At 35.6% G+C, this 25,545-nt stretch overlaps 1 protein-coding gene across 2 annotated transcripts; it reads right to left on the reverse strand.

Annotated features, from left to right (window-relative positions):
* Positions 1-5,213: 5,213 nt before the first annotated feature.
* On the reverse strand, positions 5,214-23,049 carry LOC110448258 (RING finger protein 207-like). 2 transcript variants are annotated; one of them, XM_021494424.1, is made up of 17 exons: positions 22,976-23,049; positions 21,756-21,861; positions 20,999-21,208; positions 20,599-20,710; positions 19,280-19,427; positions 18,115-18,196; positions 17,045-17,120; positions 15,977-16,149; positions 15,233-15,374; positions 14,466-14,566; positions 13,907-14,008; positions 12,341-12,488; positions 11,360-11,545; positions 9,785-9,836; positions 9,124-9,241; positions 7,413-7,505; positions 5,214-6,788 (listed from the first exon to the last, which is right to left on the reverse strand). In XM_021494424.1, exons 2-17 carry the CDS (start codon positions 21,821-21,823, stop codon positions 5,303-5,305), a joined length of 3,297 nt encoding a protein of 1,098 aa, XP_021350099.1. In that variant the 5' UTR covers positions 21,824-21,861; positions 22,976-23,049; the 3' UTR covers positions 5,214-5,302. The 2 variants fall into 2 exon arrangements, with proteins under 2 accessions (XP_021350099.1, XP_021350098.1); XM_021494423.1 differs by having other exon boundaries at positions 22,972-23,048.
* Positions 23,050-25,545: the final 2,496 nt, after the last annotated feature.

Here is a 25,545-nt window from a genome sequence, read left to right on the forward strand (position 1 = left end):
TTAAAGAGCCAGCCCCTTTATTAGGATACTACCACCAATGTATTTTGTTTTGTTGAAAAAGTTTGGGAAGTGATGTCATTTTGTACAAATAACAAGAGGCCCAGAGGGCCTATATCGCTCACCTGTTTCTTTTGTTACATTTGTTACATGAAACTGACATATAGGTAACTTCAGACTAAATTTGGTAACTAGAACACAAGACATTTTAACATCTCTTACGCGCTTCTTAAGATATTGTTGTTTGAAATTTTAATTTTAAAGCTTTTAACCAAAGTTGACCTTTAACTCCGGCTAGCACTTAAAGTTGACATTTGACCTCATTACTGTAATTAAAGAAAAAGATTCACAGCTGGTCTTCATAAAGTACCCAAGTATCATGACTCTAGACCAAATGCTTCTTAGGATATCGTTGTTTGAAGTTTTTAACATATTTGACCCCTGTGACCTTGAAAGTAGGTCATTTTGATGAGGAAACTAAATAGCACTCCATCCAAGGTACCTACTGGCCAAATATCATGACTCTAGGTCCCCCAGTTCTTCAGAAGAAATTGTTCAAAAGAAAAAGTTGACGGCCGGACGACAGACGGATGCCACAGTACGGCATAAGGCCAGGTGAGCTAAAAAGGAAATTAACAGTCATATTTCGATGTAAAATTGTCTTTATTTTAACATTTAAGGCGTTTTATCAAGGTATAGCATAAACAAAATTGTACAAAACCAATATACACAGGTATTTGTGACACTTTCATTTTTTTTTGGACAATCTGAATAAATCAGCCTTCAAAGTGCAAAAAAAACCCAGATCATATTATTGTATGTCATCTATAAATTACACAACTTTTTATATACAGCTATACAGCTTTTGGACGTCTGCATCAGTACATATTTGTTATTTATCACCTTCATGTAAGTTGAATTTTGATGATACATGTACAGCAAAGTGTTCTTAATCAATTTAGACAAAAAGGAAAGTATTGCAAGCAATTTATAGTCCTTAACGATCAAAAGATGTAGTCTTTATTGTGTTGTTTTTCAGGCATAACAAATGGAAAACTTATATCCCATAATACGTAAGTATAGAATAGTTATTTAATGTAGGTGAAACAACATTGTAGCTATATGTGCCCCTGACAAACTTCAGTACTTAGTAGCGAGGAAGGGTCATACTCAATATACAGCAAAAGGCAGGATATTTTCAATATGCGATACTTCAAAGAGGCACTTTCTGCTCGCATATAAATGTGGCATATTGCAGGGGAAAGACAGTTGGCGTGCAAACATTTAATTGTTTTAAATTTCAATGAAAACTAAATATTTTCGTCATAAAAGTATTTTTGTAAACTAATATTTATATACCATATACATGTTATATGTAGACATGAAAATATTGCAAGGACTATTGGGTTTGCATTTAATCCAGTATTGGAATAAGTTAAAGCAAGCCTCAATCCTGGCCAACATGAATAAATACCTGTAACTTTATTAATAACAAGGACAGTTCCATCATTTTTCCACTGTATGCAGAAACTGAAAGGTTATTTTATTGATAAAACTGTTATTTCATCAATATTTATACAAAAACGGATGGTGAGCCTTTTAAAAACTATTCCGTTTAATGTTGCTAAAAAGTAATAACATAAAATCACCAGTGGATTATCTCACTGCTTTGTAATTAACCCTTTCACCCCTAGACCATAATGGACTCATCCAAATACATGTATGGTAAGGACTCATCCAACTACATGTATGGTAGAGTCTACTGAGGTTACCTAGGGCTGAAAGGGTTAAGAGGTCCAGGATCCATCTCAAAGTCAGAAAAATGCTTTACTGTAATTTTAGAACATCAAGTGCTTGAATCGCTATCTAAACTTGTTCCATAATGTAGGAAAATATTAAATAAAGTTATTTTATTTTAACAACTAACAGCAGATCTTTTTACCTCATGTACCCATACCTGCCAAATACATATATGTAGTACATATTTATCTTGCTACCATATACAGATTTTAAACCTATTGGTAATCGTACAGCCATTCAAAATGAGCGGCAGCAACGCTGTTCTCTCAAAACCAGCAACAAACTTTTTGAAGTACAACCGGAAACTTGAAACATGTGTTCCCAGTTGGAAAGATCGTAGAGAGGAAGTTATCCTCTCTTGGCTCAGCACTGGGCACACTTATCCTACTCATTCGTACCTTTTGAAACGAGAAGATCCACCTACATGTCACGCATGTAACACTCCATTTACAGTGGAACATGTTTTAAGAGAATGTTCCGATTTTAAACACATTAGTGATAATTACTTTCGAGTCCCGGATACAAAATCTCTTTTCAGTTCTGTGAACTCAAAGGCATTATTTGAACTCGAAGGCATTATTTAACTATTTGAAAGACACCAGCCTATTCTATAGAATCTGATGTCTTTTAACCCAACTTACCCTCTTTGACGTTATATATACATATCACATATTCCATATAATCTATTCATTATCTCTTTTATCATTTTATCCCCTTTTTTATTTTAATCATTTACACATATCATGCGAATGCTTTTAAAAGTATTCATTTTCATCTTATTTTATCTTCACTACTCACATGTTTGTTTAATAAAAAAAAAAAAAAAACATGGCCCTAAATGACCACAGTTGTCGATGGGCCGTTAAACACAAACAAATAAATGTTCACCTTAAACACATTGTCCAGTAAATTTTAATGAATTTACCTACACATTTGAATCTGAATTTTATCCTTTTACTGGACATTTATTTGTTAACTGTCAAATTACATGATAATTCAATATATTATTACATGCGTCACTTTAAAACATATCTTCAAAACATATCTTCAAAACTCATTGCAGACATAAACTAAAGGAAATTTTAACTGTTTTATATCATATTAAAAAGGAAAATGTGTCAAAAATGCAAAAATGTAGAAAATAAAAGTGATTTTACAATAGATAGACCATAAGACACCTACAGGAATGGGAACAAATTCATACATATATAGAAAGACATAGACCTCATTAAGAAATGAAATAATTGGTTATCAACTTCAACCTGTATCAGCATCAACAATTAGCTGTATATTTTTTCCCAATAAACAATAGGTGCTTATGAACAGAATTATTACACATTTACACAAATGTAAAGTAAACGATTATTAATATCTTTCATAAGTCAACAATTCATATAAATCCTCATGATCAGATCAAGTCATATGAAATATATACCACATACTGAAATACAAAAAATAGCAATTTAGCTAACATTTTGATCCGGCACTGAGCATACTCAGGATAGATATCACATTTAATATGTATAATATTGACTTTTGGCCACTCGGGGACTGGAAGACAGCTGTTCAAGAATAAATAGAAAATGCATAATTATCTTAATTTGGATGTGAACAGGTACACATACACTAGTAAGTATAACAATCAATGCCAAGTTACATAGTAAAGATTATTTTATAATCATATTTTGTATAATACTCCGTATACACCATCACCATATAACAGTCTGAATGCATGTATAATAATTACAACCATCAAATAAAATTGGGACCTGCCAAATTGCCAATTGTGTTGTAATTTGTAAAGAAAAAAAAGAAAAAAAAAGAAAGTGTATAATATTAATATGATATAACTGTGAACATTTTAAGTCTTAAAACAAAATAATGAAAATATGAAATATCAAGCATATACATGTAAAAGGAACAAATTCGTGAAACAAATATCCAAAAATGCCCATAATATGTTAACATTGTTAAAATCGATAATGTTGCTTTATACTCATCACAATTATTATCTTAAAAATACACTCTACGGTAAACCTGATTTTAATTTCTATTAAATTTTAAACACAACCAAATTTCATAACTTATTGAAAATAACTGGCCATATTGAAAAAAATATTATGTAGTAGAGTTATTCACTGTATACCTGGAAATTTTCGTTACAGTTTAACTTTTGTCTTTTTTGCTCTCCTTATTAACGGCAAATTTATCAGTAAAGCAAATTAAAGATGAGTGAAAAAATATACATAACGTATACTAAACGTCAAAGGGCGAAAATATCACTGGTCGAAAATTGATTTCATGGATGAAGACAAAAGTTTAACTGGGCGAAAATTTACCAGTATAATACAATATTACCACAATAATGATCTTATATCAAATATGCAAGAATCACTGAAGAGCTTTTACCGGTATCTTTCGTTGGTTCAATATTCCATGGCTGTAAACAACAAGAGGTCCAAAGGGCCTTTATCACTCAACTGTTATTGATTAATGCTGTTCAATAACAAATCTCACATCTGTGACCTTCAAAGTGGTTCAAGGTAAATTTATTCAAACAAACTTAAAAGCAAGCAAGCTAACACTAAAGGTTAAAACTAATGATTCTCCATCTTATGGATCTTTGTTAGAAAACATTGTACTTTTTTTACTCATGTAGTTTTCAGTCATTTATTTGGAGAAAAAAAGCAAATTGATTTCCTAGTGAGCTAAACTGCAGGCTTCCTGTTACTACTCTTGGCCAAAAATTGAAGGACATCTCAATAAGTCACTAAGTTTTTCGCACATTAGATCCTTGTCAATATGCAATAGGCCATGACAATATGCATCTTTGCTATTTAGACATGTACATACTAATATCAAAGATTTTAACAAATTTGACTCTGTCTGCAAATTTGGTAGCATTCCATTCCAGCAAGCAACCGTCCTACTATTATAATTCTAGGCCTTTTGATTCTCTAGAGAAAAATTGATGGAGAACTTTAATTAATTTTGACAACTATGACCATGTACGTTACTTAATAATAACTCAAGTTCATTTCTGTTTGTAAATAAAAACAAATTGCTGAACTGTAGCTTTGATTTATAAGTCATATACCTACCATTGTAAAGCTAAGTCATGGTAAAGTTTTAAACCTATGATCTGTACTTTATTTCTCTAAGGCCATTCGAAGAAATTAATTCTGTATTTATGTTTCATCATACTTTGATTAAAATGAATCTCTCTCTCTCTCTCTAAATAACAGTTCATCAACACCTGACCTTCGACCTGCGATCCCCACCCCAGTTTCATGTCTATATTCCGTCTTTGCGTATTGCAGAGTTATCTTCTCTTGAGAACAGTTATTGATTGTTACGTCATTTGTTTGTGAGAGTAACGTCATCAATTTTTGAGAAAACAACGTAATTTTCTCCCACAAACCAATGACGTAACAATCAATACCTGTTCTCAGGAGAAGATAACTCTGCATTACACAAAGAAGGAAAACTTCATATTTCAGCATTTTTACTTCTTCTGACATTTGACCTCTGAGGCCTGTTCATTATGCTCTGACCCTAGATTTACATCTCTGGTTCTGACTGGATTGCCCACCTGATCAGCTTTGACCCTTCGGCGACGGCGGCCACTTGCCTGACTAACAGTCCTGCCTTGCGTCAAAGACTTCAAATCTGGTTCACAAGGCCCTGTTTGTTTGGTGACATCTACTGATCGAGAAACAGAATCTCCTTTCTGCAACACATCCCCATTACTTACACATGAGGAAACACAAACTTTACCAACATCTACCACTGGTGACACACCGTTTGATACGGAACATTTGTTCCTAGGTGACCTTGACCTTTGTGACACATTGTCCTGCGGTGCCAGTGGCCCTTGCACTACACTGTCCTGTGGTGACTTTGACAATTGAGATACAGATGTACCATTGTCTATCGAACCTTTAAGTCTTTCAATCCTTGCTCTGAGCGTCTCGCCTCCAGTCATATCATCCTCTTGACCTTCGACCTCAGACATGTCCCCTGGGGATCCTGCCCCGCACATCTGAGTATCTGACACTGGGGATCCAGGCCCACAAAGTTGAGAATCTAAACCTGTGGATAGTGGCAGGCACAACTGAGTATCTGAATTCGGTGATCCAATCCCACTGATAGAAGAATCAGATGGGGTTGGAGACGTGAAGCTTTGACCTCCTGGAGAGTGATGCCCTTCAGGTAGAAATGTTATGGATAATGTATCACAGAATACCTCTTTAGAAGAAGAACTTGGTTTTAAACCTAATTTGTCCCCAGAAATATTTACAGCTGGTTCGTCATCAGTCAATAAATTAATTTTTGGCGACAGTGGTCTACCATTAGTGCCATCATTTCCTGCCAACGGAATTGTGTCCTCCTTAGAGTAAGGCTTTAAATGAGGAGAGTTAGATTCAGTCGCTGGTGTCCCTGGCTCCAGAGGCAGAACAACCTCCAATGAAGTATCCACACAACTGGCAGACTCCTCAACATCTTCCTTGGACTCTGTGTTTGACACTGTCTCCTTGTCTGGATTACAAATTTCATCAAGAACTTTAGAAAAATCAAATTCCCCCTTAACCTCCGATTTGGGTGCTACCTCCACACTAACTTCTTTTAGAACATTTACCGGTATTTCAGCAGAGACAGAATCTTCACATGGAGGGCCAGTTACCACTGAATTTATTGCAACTACTTTTGACACATCTCCCAAGGAAACTTTAGCACCTGTCTCCAATTCTGTAAGATATTCAATTAAAGTTGAGTCTTTGCTAAGAGACGGAGCTGGATTCTTCTCAGTAGACTCTCCTTTCGCGTCCTTTGATTCTCTTTTGGTGAGGTCTCTACGCTGGTTCCCATCTCTCCGTGCAGAGGGAGCTTTTAAAAGTCCCTTTGTTTTGATAAGCTCCTCATCCATGGGGTTAGTACGGTTTGCTGATATGGTTTCTCTCTCTTCCTCTGCTGAACGTAAAGCTTCCACCCTATACAAGACACACATGAAAAAATAAATGAAATTTATGATTAAGTTTGATTCCCTAAAGACAGTTAAACATTATTTTGTCAAAGTCATTGGGACAATGAAACTATTACGCAGTATACACAGTATTAATTCATGCACCCCTGAATTTCATAATGAACTATTCCAGCCTTTGAATTGGAAGAGTTCAAATGTGTCTTTAAGGGTGAATGAGTTAATGATATTTGATTAATATACACAAGCAAAGAACTGTCATGGCACCAGATATCGCCTTCTACAGGATAAATAACTACTATTAAGATATCCAAGACTTTAATGACCTAATTCAATTCTGATTGGAAGTGAAATACTTATCAAATCCCTGTTGTGCTCTGTCAGGTAGAACACAATTTTGAGAGACACCTTCACTAAATTCTTGCCTAAACAAAAATTACATCACTCGCTACATATTGTTTACTTCAAATATTTTCCTTCTTCTCCAACACATACAGTGTATTTGAAGTTCTTAAACAAGTAAACTTTCAGTTCTCAAACAGGTATTCTTTCCATCATAGTTAGTAAAATTAATTAATCCTTGAATTATATGTCAGGATATATCATAGGTAATTTTAACCACATTTTTACTCACCTGTGCTGGGAGTCAGGTTCTATAATATTGATTTGTTCAAAGATGGCTGCTATCTGGTTGTCATGGTTACTTTCCTTCGTAGAAGTGGCCAATCTACAAACGGATCAGACATTCGTCAATCAAACAGCAAACATTAATTTTGTATGTGACTGTGTATGTAGTCATCATATGAAGTTTCTAAATGTACATAAAAAAAATATACAAGAGGCCCATTGGGGTTGCATCGCTCACCTGGTATTAATCTCACACTTGTAAGCTTAAAAGTGGACTAAAATACAGCTACAGGCAAAATATCAGTGTTTCATTCATAAGAACCTATTAAAAGATTTAAACATATATGACACCTGTGACCTTGAATGTCGAACAAGGACATTATAATATTAGGTTGAACAGAGTTTATAGTCTTCCAACCCAGCATGCTTCGGGAAAATATCATTACCCTGGACCTTTTGGTTATACAGAACAAATCATTTAAAGATTTAAACATATATTGACCACTGTGACTTTGAATATGGGCGAAGGTCATTCACTTGGTAGTCCTTCATCCCAGCATGTTAATGGCCAAATATCATCGCCCTTGGCCTTTTGCTTATTAAGAAGAAGTCATTCAATGGTTTTAACCATATTTGACCCCTGTGCCCTTAAAATATATATGTCAAGGTCATTCGTTTGAACTTGGTAGTCCTTCATCCCAGCATGTTAATGGCCAAATATCATCGCCCTTGGCCTTTTGCTTATTAAGAAGAAGTCATTCAATGGTTTTAAACATATTTGACCCCTGTGACCTTGAACATTGATGAAGGTCATTTATTTGAACAAACTTGGCAGCCCTTCATCCCAGCATGTTACTGGCCAAACATCATCACTCTAGGCCTCTCGGTTATTTAGAAGAAGTTGTTTAAAAGATTTTAACATATTTAACCCCTGTGACCTTGAATATAAGGCAAGGTCATTCATTTGAACAAACTTGGAAGCCCTTCATCCAAGCATGTTGCTGGCCAAATATCATCTCCCTAGGCCTTTTGGTTACTCAGAAGAAGTTGTTTAAAAGATTTTAAAATATTTAACCCCTGTGACCTTGAATATAAGGCAAGGGCATTTATTTGAACAAACTTGCCAGCCCTTCATCCCAGCATGTTACTGAACAAATATCATCACCCTAGGCCTTTTGGTTACTGAGAAGAAGTTGTTAAAAGTAAAAAGTTGATGCCGGCCAGACGCCAGACGCCGGACGGCCGCCGGGCGTCGGACCATGCCATAAGCTCACTTGGCCCTTTGGGCCAGGTGAGCTAATAAAAGTAAACCCAATAGCTAGGTCACCTTTAGCTGAACATCATGATAAACACCTTTTTATAGTGGATATGTCAATAATCAAATTTTCTCAAACAGCAGAAAAGAACTTCAGACCACTGCCAAAAACTGTAACTAGGTGTTGGAAACTGTTTTTCCTACATATACCTCACATGACTTTACCAAAACGTAATCAACAACAGTGTGCTGATCGGGGGAAAATAAACAGGGCTGGACTGGGATTCAAAAACTGGACTTAGGATTGTGATACTATCGCTCTAACCAATTGAGCTACTTGGTCAATGGAAGTGTTCTGGCCTAACTGTGCTACAGTTATATCCAAACGGAAGTTACAGGGAGGTTACTGCATTTATGACAAACCACAATGCAGTGGGACAGGGATACTTAAGTAGACACTCACTTCGGAGCGAGCCTCTCTGTCAGAGCCGTGATAGAGGTTACAAAACGGGACAGCTGGTTGAGGATGGTCCGGAGGTGGCTTGTCTCTTGGTGAATTCTCATCACATCCTGCAGTTGAGCTACAAAACAGACAGAGTTCTATTATGAAGAGTTCTTTTTACACAACCAATAAAATGTTCTGTGTGACGTTTCGATGACTAGTACGGTATTTACACTGTCACCTTCATCAGACAAATGACCAGTGAAGCATATGCACACAAAGGTGTCATATTTTTCTGTCATAGGTCTATTGTATTGTCAACATGCCTCATATGTTTGTTAATTTTCACAGTTCATAATGGCATGAAAATTTTAGAAATGCTGTTCAATCCCTTTGTAATTCACTAACCTTGATTGTAACAGTGAAATTTCATAATGATTAAGCCATTTAGACAATAACTTCAATATAAACAGAGTTTTCAAGAGTTAAAATACGAGAATTAACTTCATGGGGTTCAAAAACATGACTTTCAGATAAAGAACTATTTAAACATAAATCATTTTATTTTCAAAAGAGTTGAGTTTACCGGTAAGCGTTTATTCATGAAGAGACTCTTTCAGGAATTTAATCTTTCACAAATACCTTACTGGTTGCATGTTAATCAAAAATGATAAGTACGTACCTTGGTAGACCTCCTGTTCACAAGTCATTCTTTGGACACATTCCTCCCAGTACTACAAGAACAATGTGGGAAAACAATGTTTTAAACAATTTAGTCATTTTAGATGAATGTCTTGTTTCCTGAAGAAGAATATTTGCTTTAATACCATATCCATACCATACCATACCTCTAAATAACAGCTTTAGATTTCATTGGTCCTAAATGTGGCTGTTGGTCAATAGCTCATTGTTGGCTTCTTTTTTATTCTTTTATAGCTGGCATGAAGTAAAAATGCTAGAACTGTTGAATTCTAGCTGTGAGCGCCGAAATGGCAGCTCCGACTGTATGCTCCCCAGGGAGCCGGAGATGAGAAAGATATTGGCTGGTTTCAAAGGCCCTATAACCTCGGATACTAATTTGTGAACCATTTTGAGACGACCTACGAACTAGGCTGTGATAAAGTGGTATATTAGAACCTCAAATTATTATTATTATTATATATTGAGGGACTACTTCATATCTATAGACAAAGAATATGTAGTGACATACCAGATAAGCATAGTTTACTTTTTGCGGACATTTCAGTCAGTGGATCAGCTGACTTGTTAAAAATAATGTGGATTTTGAAAGCATGAACAAATCTTTCATTTCAAATTTAATGAAAATAGATATCAGTCAGTTTCATCACTGCAGAGGTTCAAAATGCCTGGTAGAATATCATAGGAGGAGACAATACACCTACAACTATTCTATTCCAGAGTCCAGACAATTGCAACTGGGATATAAACAAATCAATTAATGTATAACAATATGAAGGTCACAAATGCTCAAAATGCAGGTCAAGCTTGTTAACTACAGGTCATGTAAATATATGGCATTTAAACTTCTAAAATTTGATAAATAATATGCTAGTAATGGATGTTTTTCTAGTGAGTATTTTAATATTAAAAGCTTTAAAATATTTTCAAATTTGAGATAGCAGTTTAAATGCAGGAGATTCCAAGATCTACATTTAAACTACTAAATTTGATAAATAATATGCTAGTAATGGGTGGTTTTTTAGAGAGTATTTTAATATTAAAAGTTTAGAATATTGATTTTTTGAAAATATTTTCAAATTTGAGATAGCAGTTTAAATGCAGGAGATTCACTACATTCTATTGTAGGTCATGAATTGTTTGGTTTGGTTTGTTTGTGTTTTATGTCCTATTAACAGCTATGGTCATTTAAGGATGTGCCAGGTTTTGGTCGTGGAGGAAAGCAGGAGTACCAGGAGAAAAACCACCGACCTACGGCCAGTACCTGGCAACTGCCCCACGTAGGCCTCGAACCTGCGACCCAGTGGTGGTAGCAGAATGTCAGACGACTTACTTGGGACACACTTGGCCACCGCGGCCCCCAGGTCGTGAAAGTGATTGCAGTTTGACTTGCACAAATGCAGGTGACATGGCAGGTATGTGAATTGAGAAATTAACATTCAATCGATAAGGTATGAACAAAATTGATTGTTAAATTGGACCTGTGTCCAACTCAATTTGTTCATTTTTTTTTGTGATTATGGATACACTATTGGGCTCATCATAAGTAAAATTGTACCTTTTCCAGGACAGGCTGTTTCTGCTCCATCTTGGTTTTGTGATCCTCCAGTTGCTGTTCCACCTGCTCCACCTTAGCCTGAAGCTCCTCCATCACTGTCTGCTTGGTGAGGCATCGTCGCAGAGTAAGGTCCCTTTGTAGCTCCTGTAGGTGGCTCTTCATGCGTTCCACCATCTGGGAAAGACCCTGTGAGAGAACAAATTTGATACAAGTTTAAAAATTAAGAAGAAAGTTGCATAAATATTCATATTTCTGTTAAGTTTGGTTACACGGAACTATATTACTCAGGGCTCTTGCATACTCTGGTAGCTTCCCACAATCACACACTTCATATGTGAGTAATGTCTGTGACAAATTCACATTCAGCTGGTGTATTTACAGTCATAAGATTAAAACGATGACCTAAATTCCTATCTGGAATGTCCAAAAACCTGTCAAAAACCACTGAGTACAACATCTTTGAATTTTAACTATAATGTAATTCTAACTGTGACCATCTGGTGCACACCTGCCAATGAAATTTATTCTGAAGAAACTTTCTGCCAAAATACGAATGGATTGTGATGGTTTGGATATCTAATAACTCGGTTATAAATGCTAAGTTTGTTTTGAACACAAAAGGGAATTGAAACCTTATTTTTGCGAGCTTTTGAAAAAAATCTGGTTCCTTTGTCAAGCATAGAGTGTAAACGACGAAAGTCTAAACTCAAAACCACTGAAAACAACTCACTAAGCCACAGTGTGCTGAATCAGTGATTAAAGTCAGCTGTCAGAAATCATCGAGACATTTCGACAAATGGCGCTCTAATACTGCAGGCAGTCAGGGGGGAAAGGTAACATGTTTACCCATTCCGCCCCTTATACGTGGAACTTGGTTATAGGCCTTGTGCTTGAACAGCAAAGTTCTGTTGAACTTCATACATGAAACACTTTCTTTTCAGCAAGCCATGAATAAATAGGCATTTCACATAAAAAAAATACCTTATGAGAGTTATCAAAGTCCTGGCAGTGGTCAGCAAACACCCCTTTGCCTTCTGTAAGTTTGAGTTTATTGAGGGCTACCTGTCGCCTTTCATTCTGTGAAAGATTCCCAGACCTCACTTGGGGAACAGACAGCTTCTTCTCTAGTCTGAAAAAAAAAGTTAAAATACATAAAAATTTATCAAGATATTTTTTTTTATATATATATTATTCCTACCAAAACAGATGTGTACACACACTCATAAAGAAAACACAGGATATGTCTGAAAATACCATATTATTGAAATTTGAAAGATTTCATGTACTCTCTTATGACAGCTTTAGAGTTCATTAGTCCTAAATGTGGCTGTCGGTCGTTAGCTCATTGGCCTCTTATTTCAATTCATTTATAGGTGGCATGAAGAAATAAATGAGAGAAAGAGAGAGAGAGAGAAAAGGCCAATGAGTTATAGACCAACATTCATCGAAACTCGTGTGAATTTAATTTTGGTATTTCAAATGGAACAAACCTTGGATGGAATGACGTCGCAATGCTTTGCACTGTGTTAGTCAGACTTTTATGTTCTATTTTATGGACGACAGTTTACATGTACTGATAGCAGACCTCAAGCCATTCACTTGGAAAAGGAAAGCATAGACTTTGTACATACTGTTATGTGTAATGAGAGACTAACTACTAATGACTAACTGATTCTTATTTCTATATCTCCAAATGAACATTCTCAAAATATTCAAAAGAAGTATTATCAACATGTCAAAAGACAAAAATCTTATATCATTATCACAGTGAAGTTTAGATCATACTAGAACTCTACAGGAGTGGATGTGTCGCCTGCTCAGCGCGTTAAGTAAGAAAAGTGTTTTGGCTTGAGTTATCGCGCAAACAGATATGCCAAAATGCAAAAAGTTGAGACTCGACAGAAAAAACCATAATATGTGTTGAACATTATTGCTTCTAGCATTACCGACAAAATTTTAAAGGAATTGATTAATCAAAATTAAAAAAAATACTACAAAATGCCCTTATTTGGAAGAAAAAAGGGGCACAACTCCACCAAAAATGCACGTATACTTCTGAAATGCGGACTTGTTTGAACTATATTGATATGCAGTATGTGTACCAAGTTTGAGTTCAATCAACCCAAGGGAACTCAAAGTATCGCATGGAAACCTTGTTTCGGATGACATAACCGACGCAGCCGACAAAGTAATACCTATATGTCACCTCATGTTGCAGGCGATACAAAAAGCAGAAGAAAATGGAAATTGTAATATAGGTGAAAACATAACACATAGAATATCAGGGTATACACGAATAATTAAATTTTGGCTATTCCCCTAAAGGTAAACTTGTTCAGGTTATATTGTATGACCTAAAAAACAGACAACACAAAAAGTGATGACGTCGTAAACCATAAAAATATTTTGACGAGAGGAAATGTCAAGTTTCATATCTGTTGGTCCATAGACTAATAAAAGTACTGAATGTAGTGGTCATACAGTGGACTAATTATACAAATACTGACTTTGAACTGAAAACATCCTGCCTGTGTGAACGTTACTGACCGTGGAGCTGTTGAGCCGGACGAAGACAGTGAGAGAGACCCAGCAGCAGAAGCCGACAGTATAGTTGACATCCTCTGGGGAAAAAGTAGCGGCTCCAGGCACCTAAAGCAGCAAAACAAAAATATTTTAATTAAAAATGTCAAGATGTAAATTGATTATTTGGTGGAACGGAAGTCTAGTGGTAGGACGCCGGGCTTGTGACTGAAGGGTTTCAGTTTACCCCAGGGAGTTGAGAAAGATATTGGCTGGTTGCAAAGTCCCATAACCACGGATAATAATTTGTGAACCGCTTTGAGACGATCTTCGAACCAGGTTGTGATAAAGCGGTATTTAAGAACCTCAAATTATTAATATTATTTGGTTAAACGCTATATGACTAGCCATATGTTAAATTGTGATGTATGTTCGGTGAATTCGAATATATGCCATTTAAATTTCAACTTGCGTGATGAATGATGAGAGTTTTTCACAAGTGCACATTACAACCCTTATTATCATTTCACATGTTTACTTTTTCCATTATGTAATGTACTTTACTGTGTACAGGAAAGCAACTTACTTGGCTATCTGCGACTTAAAGTCAGTATATATCTGGCTGCCTTGTGATGGATGGAGGGGATACTGCAGGTGAATAATTGACTTCAGTCGCTCCATCAGGATCTAAAAAAGATTTCAATACATGTACAATCATTATGTTAAAATCTAAAATACAATATTAACATTTCTCCATAACTGCTATCATTTTTAATCTGTTTTAGTTTTTTCATAACTTCAGTGTAGAACTAGAACACTGACAGATAAATAAATATAATCATTATCATCATCTTTAGATGACATCTTCAATTATGTCAATAATTTGTTGTTAAGAGTATTTCACAATAGACTGTAATATTTACAATGGTGTAACTTATTGTGGAATCAGATGTTTTTGGGGTGCCCAAATTTCTTGGTTTCACAAAAAACAACATTTCGTGGGTTCATGAATTTAAAAGCAGATAATAAGTACCCACTCATGCAAAGGATCATCTTCGCTAGCCAAGCGTTCGCTTCGTACACACTCCACGAAGGATAGGTTTGTATCAAACATGCAATTACTTTGAGGACCTATGAATTCATGGAAAAAGAGTACCATGAAATCAACAAAATTACAAACCAAACAAAAATGAATGATATATATATAGTTAGTGCACATGGCGAAATCTAGTAATTAAAACATACAAAAATTTAGTCAAGGAACTCCATGGCCAGTTCTACAATTAAACTTACACCTGCAAGGTAAATACAGTCCAACATATGATCAGCAAGATGTTGGAAAGTAAAACTTACGTAGGCCAAGTCTAAGAACTCAAACTTGTTGGCGGAGCTGGAGAAAGCAGCAGAGGTGACTAGATGTGTGTGGAGAGTAGGTAACAGTGTACTCAGACTAGCCAGCTCCTCCGTGAACAACTTCTGCTTGTCCTGGTACTGTCTGTTGATCAATACAATAATATCTGATAATTCATCAAATGTCTTAAGTCTGATGTGTTTAAGTCATACAAGTCATGACTGTAAAGTAAAACCTAAAGATATAAAACACTCTTCATTTCATTGGTTTGGTTTGATTGTGTTTTACGTCCTATTAACAGCTATGGTCATCTAAGGACGTGCCACATTTTGGTGGTGGAGGAAAGCGGGAGTTCCCGGAGAAAACCATCGACCTACGGCCGGTACCTGACGACTGCCCCATGAGAGTCTCTAACCCGCGACCCAGTGGTGGTAGGCTTGTGTTGCAGAATGTCAGATGCCTTAACCACTTGGCCAACGCGGCCCCACTCATTTTTTGGGCTATTTGGTGTATCACCAACACACCTCCAGGTCATGTTTTTTTTCTTTTTTCTTAATAATTCATGTGGACAGCTCCCTCGATGTAGATTGTTAAAATACTTTATAACATAAAAAATTCTCTGCAAATGGCAATATCAGTAAATTGAATAAATTTATCCAGAGACATTTTTATGCTTAACTATCTGTGGACTCAATAAGACTGTGTATATGTATAACTATACTGTTGAATAAGACCACTTTTCTCACCTGTCCACTTCCGTCAGCAGTGTCTCCTTCTTGTCCGTTATCTCTTTAAGCATGGAGTCATAGAGTTCCTTGATGGCTGATTTTTCCAATTCAGAATTTTGTGTGATCTCCTCAAGCAGAGCTCGTAGTAGCAAGATGGAGTCTTGTACAGAATTTTGCAGATCTCTGATAGCCTGAGGCAGAAACATGAAAAAAATGGAGTAGGAATTCTACAGTCATTGTTTGTTTGTTTATTAGGGTTTTATCATGACATCAACTCATTATTGGTAAATAATATCTTCCTGTACCTAGACAGAGAAATTTCCAACTTGAGGGGTGGTCCTTTGATTGTCAAATCTATAGTTAGGGCTTGTTCATTTATGTGGAACAACTGGTTTGTCTCTTTTTAAATGTTTTTTGGTAAAACCTTTGGCAGACCTACAAATGTTTATGCTGGCCTTGCAAGGCTCGCTCGAAAGCAGTATCTGTTTACTAGGTCCAACCTTATTTTATAAACGAACAACTCTGGTCTAGCAGGTACAATCGTTTGGATTGCAATGAACAAAGTGGCTTTGAGGTTCTGCAAAAGGTAAGACAACCAAATAATCACCTTCAGGGTTTGAGATATCTCCATTACACTCTCAAGTGAGGGGATATTTATTTTTCTCCCTTCATTCCAAAACTACATAATTAATTAATATGTTTGAAAACTATAATTTTCTGCATTTCTATTGTTTTATATATTGATTTGCACACAACCTCTCCCATTATGATGTGAATGTCTCTCCCATTATGATTTAAATGTGACATCATGACCGATTTTTCCTGTGACATCAAACATATTGTTTCTTTTAAAACTTCTGAACAAAATTGAAATTAGAACAGGGTGTTTCACCATATTGAAAATCCCATCGGATTTCTTGCATTAGTTTGTGTGTTTGAAGAAACACCTTATTATTCAATTGAGGATTTAAAAATGAAATAGTAAATTAGAAAATCTTTTTTACATCAAAAGAAATATGTAGTTGCAAGCAATTATTTTTCTCTTTAGACTTCATCAATATTATATCAAGGAAGATAACTCTTTACCTGCATTCTCTGATCAAGTTTCTTACAGCTCTGGTGATATGCTGTTTCCATGTCGACACAGTATGACCGACTCTCTCTGAAACAACAACAAAAGATTGTAGCATCAGAAATTTTACAGAGAGACTTTGATTATCAAAATATACAGGGTCTCAAACATGTACCAATATTGCTGTGGACCTGGAATCTGAGTCTTGGATACAAGGCAGTGATTAGATACCACTGCTACACATGACAGTTTTTGGACTGGTCATTTGACAAAAGGCATGGGATTTTAAAGTTCAGCAAGCTCAGACTGTGCAGACGTGACTTTTTAAAACTGTTTCTTTCTCTCACCCTTTTGGTGAATGTCAATACGACCCGATTTTTGTATGCATTTGTCTGTGACCAGTCTGCTGGTGGGGCAGTCATCCATATTTTTCTTTGCTTGCATAGCTGGCCATAGTATTACATTGCAGCTCAAGTAATTTATCACTTTGTCATATACAATCTGTGATGCACTGTTTCTATTGGTACAGAGAATATAATATAAATTTGTTAACACGGATGATATTTTGCCACAAGGCGTCAAATACACATTTCAATCAAATGACTTCACAGTTTGGTTAGTGATGTAAGAAACTGATTTTACCATATGTATGTTATGTAGGATATAAATGTCCCGTCCTTGGGTAAGTAATTTGGGTTCAAAAACCTCGGCAAATCTTGGCTTTTGCTCCAAATCTTGAATCCTAAGGTGGGACATTTCTTTCTCTTACCCTGCCTGGACATGTGTATCCATACTTTTACCGGAGTGAGATATCCTCGTCTCACCCTAGGGTTTAGACGGGGGAATTCCCCTCTTCAGAACAATGATATGACCTCACATCAGCAATACAATGACTTCACGTCAACAATCCATCAACGTTACGTCAACCCTGAATTTAGCCTATAACGTTAGCATTACATTATGTTTATGATACACAATGGGAGAACAGGGTAAGAGAAAAAGAATCTATTCTAGTATTCCTATATCTATATACATAGAGTAGATTCACTAAATCTATGCTAGATGTATTCAGTTTGATACTTACATTTTCATATCTCTAAAGCAGTTTATACACAGCATCATTTTCTTTTCTATAGAAAACAGGATAAATGGCTCATTGTGAAGTGCTGAAAATCAAAACAGATATTTTTAGTAATAGAGAAGCTGCCTAATACACATATATTATTTACTTTAAACTTACCACATTTGAACTTAATCTATACCTAGCAGGAAAAAGTGAACAAAACATAGTTCCCAACAACCAGACAAACTTTGGTTTCAAAAATAAACAAGGGGACATTACTCTGTATAGGTGAGGCAGAGACCCAATTTTACAATGTGACACTGTGCAATCCCAAAAAGTTCTCACATACAAAATTTAGTAATTGTAGGTGATGGGTCATATTAGATATGCCTCAAATAAAAGCTCTTTTTCTGTATCTTGTGAGACCCGAAATGCTGAATTCAGTGGGGGAAACTCGGCATATACATACACATGCAAAACATGCCAAATGAAGACAACACATTCTAAGAGATAAACCCTATGAAAAGTGATGCACAATGAAACAAGAGTTCCGCGAAGCGGTACATGATACGCCCGTCAGATGTAGAATGAGCAGCTGCCGCAAAGGGCTTTAAGAGCATAAATTTTGGAGAGATAAGCGTCAAATCTACAAAGGGCCATAACTGCATAAATAAGCGGCAAATAATTTTGATTATCAAGCTTGTCCGAGCTTTAATGGCAATGAACCTTCCTACCAAGTTTGAAATTAATACATTCAAAATTACTCAAGTTATTGAAAGGAAACTGTTTCGGCAATTCTACAAAGGGCCATACCCCGTAAATAACCGGTAAATAGTTTTGGTTATCACAAGCTTTCATAGAAATAAACTTTCCTATGAAGTTTGAAATGAATTTATTCAAAAGTACTGAAGTTATTGAGCAGAAACTGTTTCGGCAATTCTACAGAGGGGCTATAACTCTGTAAATAACCAGCGAATAATTTTGATTATCGAAATTGTCCGAGCTTTCATAGCAATACACCATCCTATGAAGTTTGAAATCAATCCATTCAAAATTACAGAAGCCTAGAAGGCTAATACATAATCTCTAACTCAAAGAAGTGGGTTGATTCATAACAGGACAATTAAGGAACTGGTATTTGACATGGGCATATTGCTTGATAAATATTGGTTTAGTTAAGACTTACAACATTCCCGGTGTATCTCTTTAGTCCGCTTTGACAAGACGACAATGTCATGGCGGGTAAACATCTTGGCACGATGAGTTTCTTCCCGGCACCGTTCACACAAAGGCTGTGCACAGGTATTGCAGAAAAACATTTGTCCTTCCTCCTGCTAAAAATCACAACCAAGATATAAAACCTGCATTACAGAGTTACTGAATTTTAAAACATGTGTTTGATTTCTAATTAATAATAGTTTAGCATTAAGTTAAATGGTAAACTTTGAAATCAATTTTTTGCGCAAAATATGTATAAGCGTCACAAATTGATTTTGAATTCATGCTTTTTCTTCTTTTGTAAACTGTGAATTTGCTTGACCCTTTAAATATAGGCAGCCACTTCATAGCTTCATTTCACTTTCATAATTCATTTCATATTTTTTCCTTAAAAAGGAAAAATCACTATTTATGTCTTTTTTGACAATTTTCGATCAATACTAACAGTGACTTTGGGACACAGAAATACAAAATTATCAAAGATCTTTTTTATATATAAACTTAAACGAAAACCTGATAAAGTCAATATAATTACTGCAGTAGTACTAGTGGTGTACCAATTATCTGAAACATCGATTAAATTGACTTTGACATGGGTCAAATCCTTTTAGTCATGTAAGAAACAAGCCATTCGGATTGATATGCCTCATCTGTGCCCCGCTTTGACCATCAATGCACATGTCAAGGTTGGTTAGTCTAGCACTTAAAAGTTTCAGAGAAACAAACTTAAACGCAAAAACTTAATGTTGATCGAGATAGTGACGAAGTCAATGGACCATAAAAGGTAGGCCTCAATCCTGCATCCAGCATTTGATGCATGCGTTGAGATATACATGTACTACCTAAGATGTATCTATGATGCAAGTTTGGTTGGTGTAGCTCTTATACTTTCAGTGAAACTATCTTAAACGCTAAAACTTAATGTTGACGCCGCTGTCACCGGAAAAGCAACAACTTAGTCTTACTTCCGCTACTTTGTGGCGGCGAGACAAAAATGGTAGAACAGTTGAAAATAAAGATACTTATAACATTTTTTGAGTGAAATTTATTCTATAAAAGTGACAAATATCACCGAGTTTTAATTTCACCATTCACATTCAATTACTATGTGTAATATGCTGTTGACTTCACATTTCGCTCTTCATATATAATGACTATACGTGTATTATGACGTTGCTTACTTATATTCTCTGTAATGATTAATTCACCCTCATAACGAAGGGCCAAAAAGGCGAAAATTAAACTGCAGCGAATATGTCCCGGTATACAGTAGCTACATATAGTCACCTCATCACAGTTAGCACACTGTTCCCTCTCCTCATTAGACGACATGACAAGGAACTGGAGTAGCTTGTCCTTGGAGGGTAAGCTTTCACCTTCTTTGAGGGCTGTACTTTCCCTGTGGAAATCAGAACATAATATGCAACACCTTTCATTTTGTACTGAAAGAAATATATATGTACTTAATCTTTAACCCATTTGGTTTCCACTTAAAATTTTGTTTTACATCTAAAAAAATTTTTTTTTAAGAGAGCATTTCTTCATAAAATTCAATTCAGAAAATGCTTTTTGCGTGTCTTTACATTTCAACTAGGACTCCAATTTATATCTCGTGTAATATTTGAAAGTTACAGTTTAATCAATATTAGATACTCATCATACACTGTATTAAAGCATTGACAATTACTTGCACAAGGGACACAACATTTTCCCATCCATGGCTCTTCCTCCTAGACATGCTGAGCAGAAACTATGATAACACCCCAATATGCAGGGGTCATCATATTTTCCGTTGCATAAATAGCACATGAGGGGATTCCTTCCTATAACATCAACCTCCTCCAGATTTTCTGGGATGGGATCTGGTTCACGCTGAAATATCTCACCAGACATCACCCTGTAACAACGAAATATCCTTATTTTTATCTCAGGGCATTACAATAACAAGAATAGAATTCATGTATATACTATTTAATAACATTTAATAAGATAATTGATGGACACAGACATATACTGCCTCTAAGTCCATCAGTAATATAACAATTTGCATGTACAAATTATTTATTACTTCCGCTTATGTCCAGCCAAGTGATTATATTTTAGTTCAAAATTATTCCAAAAATTGTCCAGTCCAATTTCCAATTCTCTGATTGTGGTTGCTTGTACGACCTCTTCAGGAAGATTATTCCAAGCGTCAACAGACCCATCATATCACCAACCCATGTATGATACAATGCTAAAATACAAAGTTGGTTTGGATCAGTTAAGATTCTGCTTAATGATTCAGACTTCTCCTTCAGCAATACAAATTATTTTTCTCCACTTTAGCTTAAAGAATTGGTTAAGAAAAAAATAAGACATCACTATATAAAAGGATGGAATACCATTCAAACATGATCAACACATACTTAAAACTTAAATCTAATTATCAATTTGAAAAATACCTTCTTATTGTTGAAAGTTCCAGATGGAAGTCACAAATTACCCATGCCAGTGCTTGGTATCTGTCCATATGCCATTTTTATTTTAGGAGCTGGACGATATCAACATCTGCAGAGGAAATAGACATTGTCAGATAGAGCTCAACAAATACTGATCTCTTAATTGATATTGATGATGTACGTAATTCATTTCGTTTTTAAGAGTAAGGCATTGGAGGAACCAATGCAAGAAGCCTTATGCTTATGGTAACTAATGAATGACATTTGTATTAACTTTGCTAACCTACATTATGAAGGAAAGCTTGTATAGCTTCTGAACTCTGTAAATGTTACTATATTACTATATCACTGGGAAAATATGAACACAGGAGTTTATCATGTTAAAGTTTGGCATTGTGCAGCGGCGTAATCAAGAAGTAGACAATTCCTGACAACTATTCTTCACTTATGATTATTTTCATTCCTACACAATAATTGTAAAATATGCAAAATGCCATTGATATTGCATTATATGAGGTCTACACATCCCTTCAATATAAAATACTACTGTCCTAAACAGGTAAAGGGGGTAATTCATGATTTGTAAAATGCAACCACAGCAAGCACGATCTAGCTCTCTTATATATTGGTGTTGTCTCATTAATTAATAGATTGATCTGATTAGTGAAGTTTAGTTATAGCTATAGTCTTGTCATGTCTAAATATGTCAATGTTACCATGATCCTTGTAATTATGTCTGTTAAATCATTAATGTAAGCATGCACTGTTTTTGTGTTACTTCAATTAATACCCGGCCTCCTCTGCGCAAAATATAAAAAAAAAATCTCTCGTCGTCAAAACCTACGTTATCGCAGCTACTGTTTTTGGTGTGTGGGAGAGAAGGGAGAAGTGGTAACAATCTCGGCCCGGGGAGGTAATATTTTGGGGGGTTCAAAGAAAACAACAGCAAACACGTTTAAACAACAACAATCATACATACGCTCAGATGTGTCAAACCGGTCATGATCATTCAAATTCAAAGTTGTTGAACCTTATATTTTTTTTTTATCAAACTTTGACAAGTCATGCAACTCCAACCCAACACTGGCAACAGATCAATTCATAAAAGATAGGGTTCTGCAATTTTCGAGTTCTGATCATCGTCTGAAAACATCCATATACTAAATATGTTCAGTATATATAACTGAATTTCATTTAAAAACCTCAGATGCAGACGTACCTACACAAAACTGGCCTTTGGGGACATCAACACAGCCTCAGTACCAAGTCACAGGAGGCAGACATCTTTTATTCGCGCCCCCTGGAAATTTAAAGGGGCGCAATCCAATAAATATCAAACAGACTTGACTCTGACGCTGCAATAAATCCCCTCAAAGTACTGATTAACGGAAAATGAATAATGCAAAGAAAATAGGAGGCTGAAGCAACCTACTCAGAGACGTATAAAGCCAGTATATACATGTACGTCTCTGACCTACACCAGGGCCTAGGTGTAGTACTGATATCATATTGTCTTGCTAAAGTCCGAGAAATGTTATTCGGGTCAATCGATTCAGTCATTTGTAGTATCACTAGATTTGTACGCATATATTTAAACTATTTATTAAATTACAGACTTGACCTTTCTGTCAATGCCGGTTAGATAGTGAGGCGTAAGTATTTTAAGAAGTGTTAATACTACGGTCTGGAAGACACTGGCCTTATGATTACTCCTATAGGCTAACCGCGTTATTCTACAGTATCACTATAGCTACAGGAAACCGGAATTATAGTTCTAGCTGTGGTGTTACAAACAAAAGTTATATTATATAAAGAAATCATTGTCACGGGAGATTGATCACTGGAACAAACATTGGGACAGTGCCTGAATAGAAATCTATAATATCTATAATACCTCATTGTGTTAGAAACTTTATAATGGTATATATGACACGTGAAAGAGAGATGTTTATAAAAGGCTTTAAGCAGGATCGAATCGTACGTAAGCCGATTACGTACATTTATTTCCCCATTCGTTTCCAGTTGAATACTAAATATGTGCATACAAGTGAATAAACAATATAATAAATTGTTGCGATGAAATATTTATCACTCATTTAAAATAAATAGATCTACAAAACCTTACAAAGTCAGACAAATTCTAGATTTATTTTTGTTTTCCTTTATTTTGTGGATTTTCTTTTTCAATCTGCGAAGCAATTTCAAATGAAGAATATATGCAGACTATATATTTCGATTTGTCATTTCTATAGTCATCAAAACCAACCATAACTAATGTATCAATAATATGTCGCTCGTAAATCGCTCAGTGATAATTATATAAAATGGCCATGACCGAAGTTAGCGATACAGTACAGTCATCCGAGACACTTCCGTATAAAAAAAAAGAGAATTATCATCTATAACTGAGCAATATTTATATAGCATCATGTTTTAAAATTGAAAATGAACTCTCTGTGCTCTAGTATTAGTTTTTGCAACCCCCCCCCNTTGTTGTCCCAGAATGTTTTAGCTGGTATGTACGTTATTTATTATACGATTTATATTATATTATGAGAAATGAAAATATGTACATGAGTTGCGTTCAGTCCTCGTCTCCTGTGTTATATCGATATTATAAGATTTCATAACTAGAAAAATAAAAATAAACTGATTTATGTAAATACGGGGAGCGGTAGATCCAACGTCCGTGACGACATTTCTGATGACGACACATATATAATGTGTCGAAACACGCCAACATGTTCTTGATTAAAGCCGATCAACCCAGCACGATGTTGTCATGGCCATCTTTACCTATTGATTTATTAAATGTCACGCCATTTCATTATAATACAATCGTATGGCATTGCCACTATACAGAGACGTATATACTACTTCATATGTCTCTGCACTATATAACCCTACCAAATTCAATTTACTTTCATTTAGGCCATGAATGCCGTGGACCGATTGTTGACGTCATAATTGTTACATTGGATACCACTGACCCTTAAGAAACTAAATGCTGAATTATAATAGTTGTAATTGATCTGAGGTGAACAGTTTCCAAAAATGGAAAATATAAGTATTGAACTGCTTTCAGTTAGCATTCATAGGCATGAGATAAGTCCAAAATTTCGAGAAGTCTAGCTATGTTTTTCCCCCCAACACAAATTAAATATCTATATCCTAGATAAATGATCGATTTTCAATCTGCAGCAATATATATACAAGGTGTTAACAACAGATCATCCTACATTCTATCGAGTCTTCAAATTTCCCCATGTACATCCCGACGAGATTAGTTGTATCACGGACTTATATCATTAGATAACAATAATCTAAGTCCGTGGTTGTATCTATAATATATTGACAGCAATGCAAAATTCGACAGCTAAATAAAAAGCAAAGTGCATCAAAATCAATCATTCAGGCGATCACATCAATATGATACTTTTTAGTATCTTATTAGTATTTTGCTTACACGATATGACGCATCGGCAAGAAGCCAAAATGTCAGGCCAATTAAACCGATGGCTTGTCAAGGGTTTTTCCACGGACTTACTGTACTATGCATATTGCGATGGTTTCCTGTGGTGCTTTTGTGAATCCAATAATTCGGCATTTAAACGGGATTTTTTTAATTCGATATAGTACTAAAACGGTTTAGTATGCATATCCACGTTGTATTGAGAGGGAATAGGACGACCTACGAACCGATCTGAGGTTTTGTTACCGATCGGTCGATTTCCCTAAAGCGAACCCAGTCCAATCGGAGTTGTTCCCCTTCACATAAGCCGCAAAACAAAAA

The sequence above is a fragment of the Mizuhopecten yessoensis genome, unplaced genomic scaffold (genome assembly GCF_002113885.1).
Source record: "Mizuhopecten yessoensis strain PY_sf001 unplaced genomic scaffold, ASM211388v2 scaffold3961, whole genome shotgun sequence".
Taxonomy (NCBI): domain Eukaryota; kingdom Metazoa; phylum Mollusca; class Bivalvia; order Pectinida; family Pectinidae; genus Mizuhopecten; species Mizuhopecten yessoensis.